The sequence below is a fragment of the Zootermopsis nevadensis genome, unplaced genomic scaffold (assembly GCF_977971745.1).
Source record: "Zootermopsis nevadensis isolate Lab colony 2312 unplaced genomic scaffold, Znev_1.0 Znev_ptg000032l, whole genome shotgun sequence".
NCBI classification, from domain to species: domain Eukaryota; kingdom Metazoa; phylum Arthropoda; class Insecta; order Blattodea; family Termopsidae; genus Zootermopsis; species Zootermopsis nevadensis.
In genome coordinates, this window is record NW_028259164.1 from 1,217,820 (window position 1) to 1,231,370 (window position 13,551).

The following is a 13,551-nucleotide window of genomic DNA, read 5'->3' on the forward strand; positions in this document are numbered from 1 at the left end:
GAACAATTATCATCATCATCATATTATTATTTGCAACATTTCATTTCTACATTGCTAAGTATGCTTAAGATTAGTATTTTATAATACATATATACAGGACTATCTAAGTATCTGTCAAAAAACCTACATGTTTAAGTCTATTTCCTTTTCTTACTCAGCAACATGTGTACATGGGGAAGCCCATAGAATGCCATAGTAGTAACATATACTGAAATTCTGAAAGTAGGTAAGTACAACAGTTGTGTCGATATGAGAGTAAAGTCTAGCAATTTTTATATGACTTAAGTGGAATCACCTTATTTTGTATCTGTAGGAATAAAAAAATATGTGGAAGAAGAGGGTGGAACAGACATCAATAGTTCAGTTTTACTGAATGTTAACAAAATACTTTTATAACAATACTGATTTTTAATTTGTTTAACCTAATGTCTCACAATGCCTGTGATATCCCATAAGTGCAAAATATGTGGTGGGTCACGTACATTCCATGCAGTATATTATGAAAAGCTCATGATGGCAATACACTTATGCATCCATAGTTTCCACATTTTACAGTCAATTTATTTGTTGCACTTACTTCCCAGTACTATACACTAGAACTATTTTTGTGATGTAATATGTAGTCTTCACCGAAGGCTCTTTCCGAAAAAAAAAATTACACACGTAATAGTGATAATCTAGAGGGAAGGGTAGCTAAAAGCTACCAATACTTTGTAATTATGGTGTTCAGAACAGGTTTAATATTTGATAAATATTTTTGTGCTCAGGATCTTTCGGGTTGTATAAAAGACGGGGAATTTACTGACTAGCTGAGCATACTATTAGATTTTCAAGAATGACTCTGCTCCATGGACTTGTTAAATTTTTTGTGTCTAATTTGAGAATACTTAAACTCAGAAGATCTATATGCTGAAGTTCTGTTGCCATCAGAATGGTCTATCTACTTATATTGTAGTAATGCGGAGCTCTCAGGAAACACTTCTCAAACGAAATTTTAGTCACATAATGCAAAAATTAATTTGGAATAGAGGTACTTTTACAGTTCTATGCTATGAAAATTACTTGTACATCCATATATTTTTCATGTTACAATTTTAGAAGAGAAGACCACAGTTTCCCCACCTCATAATTTCACATCTTATAATTTTATGGAGTAAATAAAATCAAATATTATTACATATTTTCATGTTCTTTACAACACTAGGAGTTTTGAGATGTGTCAGTCACAATCTTCACTAAACAGTTCACCGAGCATCTTGGCGATGAACAAAAGCAGGCCTGCACAATCCTGAGTGTCAGGTTGCCATGGTGCCTAGAATGTTCATAATTGTGCCTAGAATTTTTGTATATGACACACACAAGTCATGTGCACCACCTAGTGACTTTTGAATCACGCCTTGTGCGCGTATTTTGTGACACTTACATTTTGGAGATGGCCCCGAAATTTATAGGATATTTGTGCAGACCTAAGCAAAAGTGTTATCAGATGGTTGGTCACATCTGTTTTATTTGAACGACTGTGTGTATGGGTGTGCGTGCAACAGGAAATATGTTAAATGCAAACTTGTTATAAACTTTCTTAAGTTGATTCTATTTTACAGCTAACCCATGAAATGAATTCTAAACAAGTGTGTAGGAAGGACGTATATGCGTAAAATTCACATGTTATTTCTTTATGCTGAAATAAGATTACATCACATTAAAAAAATGGCTTACAGCACAAAAGAGATGTAGATGCCATAAAATGTATACTTCTTTAAGGTGCAAGACTTTCATTTTAAATATCACATTTTTAAGTTTAATTTAGCAAGTAAGATTCCCTGTTACACTGCATTTTAAAAATACTCTTTTTGTCATATCATGTGATATCTGTATAGTGATGTCACTTGTAGAAACAAACACGTTTGTAACACATAACCAAAGGCATGTATCATCACTGTTGTTTTTGTCATAATTATTATTAGAATTGTTATCATTATTACAGTAATGAAAATAATTATAAAAACTATTCATTTTTAAGGGGATAAAAACAGGATACTAAAAGTCTGAGATAAGAGTTTAATACTTTTTTTCTTTTGACGTAAATACGTCTATATGGAAGGGTCATTCCGCAAAAAACTGTTACGAAAAAGTGACAGAAAAATGTGTAAGATCTGTATCAACAAATCGACAACAATGTGTAAATATGGACTGACAACAATGGTCAGCTTGCGTGCATTGTTATGTTACCTAGGAAACGTCATCTGTTTACTCGGCATTGTTGTGTTACATTACTGCCGTCAACAATCTGCTTTCGTAACAAGATGGACGACATTGAAGATAACATTACATTACATTACATTACAGAGACGTAAATATAATTTAAATACAGAGACGTATTTACGTCAAATTCTCCGGAACCGCGGTTCCACTGTAACTTTTTTTGTGGCGGTATGCACTGGTACACAGTACCAGCAGCTTTCTTAAATGATTATATACATCGGAATAACTGAATAAATATTCAGAAATGCTTTCGATTCGTATTACGATAGTTTGTCTCTTAAGCTGTAAACTGATTAGAGCCCATTTGGTTATTTAAGTCTTCATTTATGAACAAGTTATTTTCTTTTACAAATGAAATAGGAAATGCTCTAATGAATTTTAGGATTGTTTTTAAAAGCTTAATACCTGCATAAATGCACACATTCTGACAGCAGATGTACATTTACATTTTCCCTTTGATATATCTATAAGAAATAAAATAAAATTCTGCAGAGAGTTATGTATGAAATATGCTTTGGGGTAAAAATAAATAAATTCATCAGAGCAATAACAATATAACAACAGCATTATTTCCTAAAGCCATTAGCTATAAAATAGTTTAACATAATATTCCTGTAGACCTTAATAAACATAACTAAACATGTTCTGAATTATAGGCCACTGAAAGGAGCAAACGCCTATTTATTATTTCACTGACAGTGTCAAATTGGCCATTTTATTATCAATGTTACCATTTAACAAGCTGAAGAGTAACGATCCTTGAGACTGGTTTCATGATGGACAGGACAAGCTACTGTGATGTGGCTTGCTACTTTTCCTGTCACAAGGAAGTTTCACTTGCTCCTGAACTCTGTGATCGGTTGCTTTGTTGCTGTTGCGTGTGGAAACCGTTCGACTTGCAAGTTGCAAGTTCTTCTTCAAGAGTGTTAATTTTTTGTTTCAATGTCCTCACCTGAAAACATAACAGTAATATGAAGAAAAGTCCACAAAATTATAATGACTGTCTGGCTTCTAGACAACTAGACTATTACAATACAACTGCTGCAGATCACAACCCCACCAAATGATCGAACAGAACACAAAAATCTTACCACTACACTGCCACTACTATCCTGCAATGGTGGTGATGATGATCACTCATGATCAACAGCAGCAAAGCACTAACAATATGAATAAAATATCAGTACGATGACAGCCAGTCACCTGAAGACAGGAATACTGGGTACTGGTACTGAGAACGACCTGTTCTTCAAGTGCCTGAGCACTGCGGGTACCAACTTTTCGTTGGCTTGATCTATAGACATTCGGTAGGACTCCTTGGACGAGGGATCGGCCCGTCGCAAGGCCTCTACCTGTTCACAGGACAGCACAACACAGAAAAACGCGGACAAACATCCACGGCTTGAGTGGGATTCGAACCCATGGTCCCAGCGACCGAGCGGCAGAAGGCCCACGCATCAGACTGCGCGGCCATTGCGGACCCCACCTGAGCCGGAGTTGGATAGGTGCCAAACTTTTATCCTAAGAGAGTCCCCACTTTAATTTCTACCTCACTGGTCTCATGCAGTGAGACGTGTATGGCTGCGATCAGAGATTTCAGAATGCAGGGGTCTCACCTGTGCCGAGTGCCTTTCCACCATCTCCAGCATCTGCTGCTCTAGTTTCTTTAGTCGCGACTGGTATTTCTTTTTCGACCTCTCAAGTGTCTGAACAAGTGCACTAAAATACAATACAAATTAAAACAGTAATTACGGGAGTTGAAACTACACAGTACCATACTCACAAAAATCTTGACATGAAAACACAGGCTTGCAACTTTTTCAGATTCTACTATGCGCGTCAGAATCACGTGATAATGCATGCATGGATGACATTGATGTGTCAAAGGAGAGGTTAAAGTTTCAAAATGGTGTTCTGTCAGGCTCACATTTGTGTATATGCAACATTTCCATGAACCTTTGAAGCAATGGTCAACTTCTATAAAGACTACATGGCACAACATCCTAGTAGGCTGCCAATTTCATATGTGCCACCGTCAGAACCTTAAATCACATTTACAATTTCAGAATACACTCCCACTGGTCACAAAGATGTGGGATATCCTAAAAGATGAAGATATCCGTCTTCTGGGTTATTGCGCTGTGTAGTCTGGTCGATGTTAACCAACGTTTCAGAGGTCATACTGCCTCCGTCATCAGGGCCATCATCTCCCTGATGACGGAGGCAGTATGACCTCTGAAACGTTGGTTAACATCGACCAGACTACACAGCGCAACAACCCAGAAGACGGAAATCTTCATACTCACCACTGTGAGAACCTCAAATCTTAAATACTCAGTACTACTCAGTACTTGCTGCTGACATTATAACCCTGATGACGGAGGCAGTATGACCTCTGAAACGTTGGTTAACATCGACCAGACTACACAGCGCAATAACCCAGAAGACTGATATCTTCATACTCACCGCTGTGAGAACCTCAAGTCTTACATCCTAAAAGATGATTAGATGTTTCCTTATGAGTCAAAACATGTCAATGACCTAGTCTGATGACGATAATTAAGAAATAGGGTGTGGATTGGGTTCTTTTGACTAGGGACAAGAACCAGAGGTCTAGAATACAGTAATGAATCTCCAGGTTCCAATAAGGGTGGGAAATATATTGATAGACAAGTACTTGTTACCTTCTCAAGAAGGTCCCTGCCCCATAGAGCCAATCTCCTCAACCAATACTGTTCACACTAACCTGTTAGCACGTTTCAGGTCATTTACCAGGTCAGCAGACTGCTGATGGCGTAGTTCAGAATTCCTACCAACCTTCTCCAGTGTTGCAACTAGTTCTTGCATACGTTCTTTCAATCTAGCTTCTCGTCTAAGAGCGTCTGCCAATTCAGAATCATCGTCTTCTCCTTCACATCCCAAGTCCTGTGATAAAAGTACGAGAATTAAAGGAAAGTTTTAATGACAACTATTGGGCCAATTTTTGAAGAATGTGTTAATATGTGTACTGATGGTGTATGATCTATGTTGGCAAACATGGTATTTTTATTTATGGATTAAATGAAGAACCAAAGGGGGATGTTCACCTGTTGGTGCTGGGTTCGTAACCTCCTCTCAACATCCTGTAGCTGTGCCTGCAGATGTTGCACTGTAGCTTGCTGTGCTGCCTGGTGGGCCTCCTGTGAACTAAGTTTCAGCTCCAGAGCCGAGCGTTCTTTCTCCAACAGATACACTCGAGCTCGCAAATCAGCCTTGTCTTCTCGCATAGCCATCAACTCCTGAATTCACAATGTGAAGGAGAAAGGTTGCAAATCATTTTATGCTTCGTGAATTCCAAAATTGTTACCAAAAAGTAAGAATGCTGTTTTGTATGGATACAATTATAACAAATTTTTCCTTACATTGAGGGAAGACCTTACAAATGTTTGAAAACAAATTTCTCATGAAGATATTTGGATCCAAGTAGGATAAGGCAAATAAGCACATAATGAGAAACTTCTTGATTTATTCAGGTAACTTAGTATTGTTACAATCAGAAATAAGTACCAGTACTTGTTATGCACTTGTATTTTAGTTTAAAATATAGGACCCCGCCAGGCCTGAATATTCTTTTTCTCTGCTTCTCACCTCATCTTCACGTAAATGCTACGATACTAAATAAAAATCAACCACAACTGTTTCCACCTGTATCTCTCAATGCACCATTCATAATCAACCTGAATATTTCATTTCATACCTCAAAACATTTACTCATAAAATTATGACACAAACAAATTTGTACCTGCATGAGCACTGCCGTTTCGAGATCCAGCTTACGAGCCTCAGCCAATGAGATCGGTTGCCTCGCCACAAGAGGCTCTGCATGACAACTCTCCAGTTCCACAACTGTCGCTTTTACAGAGCTGCGCTCTGTCTTCAGCTTGCCGATGTGATCTCGTAACCTACGCTCCTCCCCTTGACCCCATTCACTGCAGCAGTCACTGGATGAACTTGTGCTATGATAACCAAGACAACAACCCATGCTTTTCTTAAAGAACTGCATATTCATCCTCGCATCTGGTGTCTGAAATGCAGCATATTAACTCAATGACTGCTATAAGGTTACATAATTGTAAAGACAGTTAATATAAAATTCTTTTATCTTATCAGTTTTCTTAATTTCGTTGCTTCCAGTCTGTAAATGTTCGATATACTGTTCTAGCTGATGGGTTTTTACACCTGAAAATGTCATTACAAACACGTGATGTGCTAATATTTAACAAAAATAAATTAATCTTAGTGAAAACAATACATATGTTATACCTGGTGGTATGACTGTAGTCGTCCCATGGACCCATGCCCCCAGTAGCACTGGCATTGTCAAGCCTGGCTAACATATGTCTTGCTACTGTCTCCGCTGCCCGGCGGTTCTCACCCGCACGTCTCAGTAAAGCTACCACCTCTCCGGCGCAGTCATTATCGCCATCTGCCACAATGTCATCTGTTGACAGCGATGAATTATTGTAACTAAAGTCAAAGAGCTTCAGAAGTTTAAGAGCTGTTAAGGAGATCAAATAAGCTACTCTCATTTCAAAGTATTAACATAAAAGATCATTACAGAATCTTACAAATGTTCTGAATCACCTGTTAAGCAATTTAATTGGAAAACACAAATTAAAATAAATCTTCACTATCAGAATTAAATCTTTAGCCAACATAATTTCCACTCACCCTTTGTCATATTCTGGTTTCCAATGCCCGCTGCTCGGCAATTGGCAAGCAGGAGACCCAGCTCACTCTCAAGTAATGCCACCAGTACATCGTACGCTTCTATAGCTCTGTCGCTGTAGCTTAATGCCAACCTGTGATGAATATATGTCTGCATCAATATGCATTGGTTTGAGGCATACAGTCAGTTCTGGTACAAGGCAGCAAACCTTTTGGGTTCCATCAGACACATTGAATTTATAGACCAAGTGAACAAATACATTTCTCAAGAAGGTTTCTGGAGTTTGTTAGTAAAAACAAAAAAATCTGACTTTATTAAATTATTCACGGATATGAGTCAAGGAATGAAATTTATATTAGTTATATTTGAATCTAGTATGAATTAATTAGTGTAATACACTCTGATGGTGTGATAATTACACAAAAAACATGTAGCCACCAGGACATGCTACATCGCAACAGCGTGAGTCAGACAGATCTCAGCGTACCTTAATGCTGTAGCATTTGATTCATATTTTCCCACAAGCAAACTCAACCTGTCACACTGAGTTTTGCTTTCATCTAACGTGAGGGCTAGGACAGCATTCTGTGCACGCGCGTGTTCCAGCCTGCTCGTGAGTCGTTCGGTCTCTACCTCATACTGTCTTCGCACTGCCTCGCTACGACTTAGCTCCTGCAGATCTGCCTCTTGGAGTTCACTAACCAGGCTCTCTGCTAGGACAGTGTTGCACACCTGTTTCATTAAGTGGGTACAAGTGAGAAATTAATGTGTTTAAACAAGCTTTAACCATAAAATATTTTTCTGTCCATATGAAAAAGGCTGCATGAGGAAACAGGTTTTAAGCAGATCAGATTTGAGGAGCTTACGGTGATAAACATAATGACTGTCTTTTGAGATGAAGCATCATGTAAATTGGTAGATAATGGTGATGATGGTAAGAGAGGCAGTGAGATCCTCTGAAATACCAATCATCATCTACCAGAATACATGGTAGTACATCACTTGACACCTTCATGAATGTGTTCGCATTGTAATGCTGTTCACATAAAGCGAGTGTGTTGGGTGTTACTTGATAACGTAACACTGAGTTCCTGAGATAATAAAGTACACAAGGCTAGTTTATAGCGGACCATATGGCACTTACGCCATACGTTGCAAGCTGAGAACCAGTGATCTGTCGGTTGTTATCCATTTTGCGAAGGACAACTCGTTCTGCAATCTTACAAACTGGCATGTTATCTTGAGGCACCACTGCCATGTTAGAAGCAGGGGTTCCAGCAGGGCACGGTGTTGGAGCAGGGGAGGCACAACGTGATGTGTCTTGCTGTAGCTTTCCTTCTACCTCACGAATCTGAAATATGGTTGTTAAGTATCTGAATGTTGTATATCCTCAGTTTGATCCAAAAAACTGAAGTGAATACTTATCTAATAATTAACACTGTCATCATTCTCTGATAATTCAAAATTTCCCATCAGAGCATAATATGATTTGCTATAAATATGTAACAATAGGTAATAATTAAACAAAAAAATCTACACATTCATTGACAAAGCATAATTTACCATAGGCTAGTCAGCATACAGAGAAACATCTTTTATTTAAAGAGTAATATATAAATAAATAAATATGTATGTGTGTGTGTTTGTGTGGAATGTCACTGTTAACACACCATTTTTTTTAAATATAATCTTGCTGCACTACTCGTCTCAGCGTGACAAGGCCATCTTCACGTGTATTTCTTAATATTAAATGGACAACGTATTGTCTCATTAAACTTCACCCTAGTCTGTTGTATAATGATAAAAATGTTAATTTTGAATTACAGTTCACTAAATCTGTTCCTGACAGATTCTGACTCCCATTCAGTGTACCTTCTTTCGCAATCGGTCTCGATCCCCTCTTAGACTGCCCAGAGCACCCCGGGTTCGACTGAGCTCTTCTTCTTGTCGGGACAGCTGTTCTTGTAATGCTGCATTCTCTGCTCGCATATGTGCCAGTTCCTCAGCAAGTGCTGCCATCTGTAGGCTGTGGCAAGAAGTAGCAGTCTCCTTGTTGAGAGGTTGAGATTCGTTGGCTGTGGGCAGTGCCTCTCCCGTCGGACTTTCAGCCTAAGAGACATACAAACTCCTGATAATATAAAGAAAAATCTATCGTAAACGGAGAAAATAAAGTAGGACTTGGGAATATAATACTGTGTCCACAGTGGGGACTGAAAACTCTTCAAGACTTTAAGTATTAATAATTCTTGAGAAGCTAACAGTCTCTTAGTTAGTCAAGAAATTCTCTGCCTTTTATGTTTACAACACCCTGCCACTGATCTCTAAACTAAGCATCATGTATCTAGTCCACATCATAGTTCTCTAAGACCATTCTAATATTATCCTCCCATCTATGCCTGGGTCTTTCAAGTGGTCTCTTTCCTTGATGTTCCAGCTGTCTAAAAATTCACACTATTAAACATAAATACGAGGGTCAGGAATCTGCTCGCAATCAAAAAGAACACATCATTCAATCACTAGACAGAGATGCATAGCTGAATGAAAATAAATATCAATTACCTCCTCTCCTGGTTGATGTTGGTTTTCACAGCAGTCCGCGCTACTTGAGTCCACATCACCAAGTGTTCTATCACCATCCTGAAGTTCTGAATCATCAGCCAGATTTGCTGTTGAGCCTTCTGCCTCACACCGACTGATTTCTGGGTCTTCATTTTCTGCATAACAAGAATTTTGTTTAGGAAACCGCAATCAACCTCGGACACGGACCTAACATAGGACCGAATGGAAGAGGAGAATTGTGGAGGCCATGGACCGAATACGGACCGGAGAGCCATAGAAGAAGAAGAAGAAGAATTCTGACCTAACAAACTTCATGGAGCACTAGATGGAGGTAAATGACTTACTTCATGCCCCAGCCAAGTTACCTCAGGGAAAAAGCCTGTGGTACCCATCAAACAAGATGCTGGGCATAATGGAGAACAGAGAGATCTCTGTCCCTGCTATGGAAAACCCCAGTTGAAGTGATCTGTATACTTCACAAAGTCCCTCGTTTCTTATGTGGAAAGGCGGTGATTAATTACACGTTACCATAAAATAATGGAACCACTTACCAGATATGTCATCTTCTTCGCGTATGACGAGCGCTCTTTGCCGGTCAATTTTGCGACTCAGCTCGGCTATGACGGAATGCAGTTCGGTTAGTCTCTCTTCATAGCGCTGAGCTTGTACTTCAGCACGCTCTTCTGTTTCAGCTACCAAACGGAGTTTCTCCAGCTGTTAGCGTAAAGTATACACTGATCATCATTCACACAAATGACTGGCATATCTGATGTCAATACCCAGATAATTCACAACATACGGTTTCCTGGATCTGCTAAAATGTTCTGATAAGAAGGCCCATAATTAAATGTGTTTACAAATTGACATATAATAATTATCTAACCTATAAATAAAACCAGCATGAATTATTTAAAGTACTCTCATATATGCCATATACGCCCATGATACTTTTATCACAGACTGGTCTTTGCTGGAAATATTTTGTCAGTATAGTTTAAAGAGCCACAGAATTAAGCAGACCCTAAATGTCTCCATTACTAACTTCCCATCATTGCATTATTCAATGAACGCAAAGCTTCAAATACAAAGATTTGGAATTTCTTTGTTGTGAGAACTAAGCACTGGAAACTGCTCGAAACTGGAAGAGTTAGTTTGTATCTGCATGTTGATTTAAACATGACGATGACGACGACAATAATTCATCACCTGTGTCTTGCTGAGAGTCTTCTCCAAAAGATCCCGTTCCTGCGTTACAGTGTGCAGACGACTTGACAGGTCCAAGATCTCGCCCTTTAATGAGGCAAGTGCTGCTAGGTGCAGCTACAACATACAAAATAAACCTTACATTAACCAAAGCCCTCCACCGGACCCTGTCCTGCGCCAACAAAATCCAGTCTCCTTCAACTCTTATCTCCCATAGATCCCGCCTGAGATTATCCTCCCATCTACGTCTAGGTCTCCCCAGCGGTCTCTTCCCCTCAGGCTTCCCAAATAGTGGACCCAACCAACTAGATGGCTTAGAGAACCCGAAGGTTCATCACCGAATTAACCAAAGCCCTCCACCGGACCCTGTCCTGGGCCAACGAAATCCAGTCTCCTTCAACTCCTATCTCCCATAGATCCCGCCTGAGATTATCCTCCCATCTACGTCTAGGTCTCCCCAGCGGTCTCTTCCCCTCAGGCTTCCCAAATAGTGGACCCAACCAACTAGATGGCTTAGGGAACCCGAAGGTTCATCACCGAATTAACCAAAGCCCTCCACCGGACCCTGTCCTGCGCCAACAAAATCCAGTCTCCTTCAACTCTTATCTCCCATAGATCCCGCCTGAGATTATCCTCCCATCTACGTCTAGGTCTCCCCAGCGGTCTCTTCCCCTCAGGCTTCCCGACCAATACCCGGTGCACACCTCTTGTCCCATCCATGCGTGCTACATGTCCCGCCCATCTCATTCTTCTCGACTTAATCACCCTGACGATATTGGGGGAGGTGTACAAATACGTGGCGATTTAAAAACTTACATCATACAGAAACACGTTGTGAGGATATAAACAGAATATAAGTGGCTCCGAATTGGCACTGATAGCAGACCAAGTACTGAAAGTTAAACATTTCAGTTTAATTCACTAAATTAAAGTTACTTCTACTGTTCCGAATAAATTCTTTCATGTTCATCTTAATTCTATTTTACCAACAAAGAACCCTGATTTATTACGACTAGCACAAATACCTGCCAAACATCTCTTCCACAATTTAGTACTCTTTTGTACCCTCTTTTATAGACTGACACTCCCTGCCCTGAGAAAAGCACTTTGCAGATTGCAAAGCACTGATTCAAATGGGGATGTTAATGTTTTCTGGTTCGAAACGAAACAGCCTAGCTATTGAAATCTCAGTCTTTGGAGACACTTTAACCCAACAGCTATAATTAATGGATGGCATTTAGCTACTAATGGCAAAGGCTGAGAAGAGTGACGTAGAAGCTGAAATAAGGGACATTAATTAAAATAAAAACTCTTTAGAATGGCATGTCAGTAACAGACCAGTGAGTATAGCATCATTAAATAATTAGTCAACAATATATTTTGTGATCGAATATATTTATTTCGTTCTGAAACGTGGAAGTGTAATTAATTCTACGAAACAGTTGGTCAGCTAATGAAGGCATTACCAGCGTCACACGGAACCTGGAAGTCCATTGCTATGTTCGTAAGAGCCGAGCACTATTTCCCAAATCTAAAACTTCTTGACGATGGTGAAGAGTCAATTGAATAAAAATTTCCTTGGATATTATCCATCGTCTAGTAAATATAAAACGTAAAAAACGACGTTTCGGAGATGGGACTGTCTCCGTCTTCAGGTTCCTACACAGTTGGGCCCACTAGATAGAGCTAATCCCTATCTCCGGACCTTTTCTAGTAAATATAAAACGTAAAACGACGTTTCGGAGATGGGACTCTATCTCCGTCTTCAGGTTCTTACACAGTTGGGCCCACTAGATAGAGCTAATCCCTATCTCCGGACCTCTTGGATATTATCCATCGTCTAGTAAATATAAAACTTAAAAACGACGTTTCGGAGATGGGACTCTATCTCCGTCTTCAGGTTCCTACACAGTTGGGCCCACTAGATAGAGCTAATCCCTATCTCCGGACCTTTTCTAGTAAATATAAAACGTAAAACGACGTTTCGGAGATGGGACTCTATCTCCGTCTTCAGGTTCTTACACAGTTGGGCCCACTAGATAGAGCTAATCCCTATCTCCGGACCTCTTGGATATTATCCACCGTCTAGTAAATATAAAACTTAAAAACGACGTTTCGGAGATGGGACTCTATCTCCGTCTTCAGGTTCTTACACAGTTGGGCCCACTAGATAGAGCTAATCCCTATCTCCGGACCTCTTGGATATTATCCATCGTCTAGTAAATATAAAACTTAAAAACGACGTTTCGGAGATGGGACTCTATCTCCGTCTTCAGGTTCCTACTCTATCTAGTGGGCCCAACTGTGTAGGAACCTGAAGACGGAGATAGAGTCCCATCTCCGAAACGTCGTTTTTACGTTTTATATTTACTAGACGATGGATAATATCCAAGAAATTTTTTATTCAATTGACTATTTCCCAACTCGGACCAGATAAATGAGTCATTTCAAAAAATCCGTCGAAGTCCGAGTAAGACTTCGAAACGAGACAGAACTTCAGAATACCGGGGAGAAATTTATTTTTATCTGTTCGAACCATCTCTAAAACACATTTTGCCCCTTATCGCTGTTCCTAGCACAGGGAGGCACAATCGGAGATTCTCAAGACACAGTCACCGTTTATCCGCGGGGGTTAAACGAAAGTCGTGGTGGTAGGAGGGATTTTATTAGAACCCTCGGGAAGGGCAAATGTTACCCCAAATAAAATGTCCATAAACCATAAAAGAAAGGAAGTTCCTGATTATCTCACGTAGTGGGGTGGGGAAGTATGATAATTCTCCCTAGGGACTCAGCAGTAATGGCGTGTGACCGCCATTCTT

At 39.6% G+C, this 13,551-nt stretch overlaps 1 protein-coding gene across 1 annotated transcript in view; it reads right to left on the minus strand.

The window, feature by feature from the left end:
- Positions 1-6: 6 nt before the first annotated feature.
- Positions 7-13,551, minus strand: part of LOC110841352 (colorectal mutant cancer protein) — a 35,541-nt gene continuing 21,996 nt past the window's right edge. Inside the window, exons 4-16 of the mRNA XM_022086829.2 lie at positions 10,736-10,849; positions 10,081-10,243; positions 9,530-9,684; positions 8,843-9,079; positions 8,115-8,321; positions 7,458-7,702; positions 6,973-7,103; positions 6,565-6,742; positions 6,044-6,257; positions 5,349-5,540; positions 5,009-5,187; positions 3,879-3,981; positions 7-3,214 (exon numbers count right to left, since the gene is read on the minus strand). Of these exons, the coding sequence (XP_021942521.1) occupies positions 3,083-3,214; positions 3,879-3,981; positions 5,009-5,187; positions 5,349-5,540; positions 6,044-6,257; positions 6,565-6,742; positions 6,973-7,103; positions 7,458-7,702; positions 8,115-8,321; positions 8,843-9,079; positions 9,530-9,684; positions 10,081-10,243; positions 10,736-10,849 (2,250 nt within the window). The 3' untranslated portion in view covers positions 7-3,082. The remainder of the gene's footprint in view (positions 3,215-3,878; positions 3,982-5,008; positions 5,188-5,348; positions 5,541-6,043; positions 6,258-6,564; positions 6,743-6,972; positions 7,104-7,457; positions 7,703-8,114; positions 8,322-8,842; positions 9,080-9,529; positions 9,685-10,080; positions 10,244-10,735; positions 10,850-13,551) is intronic.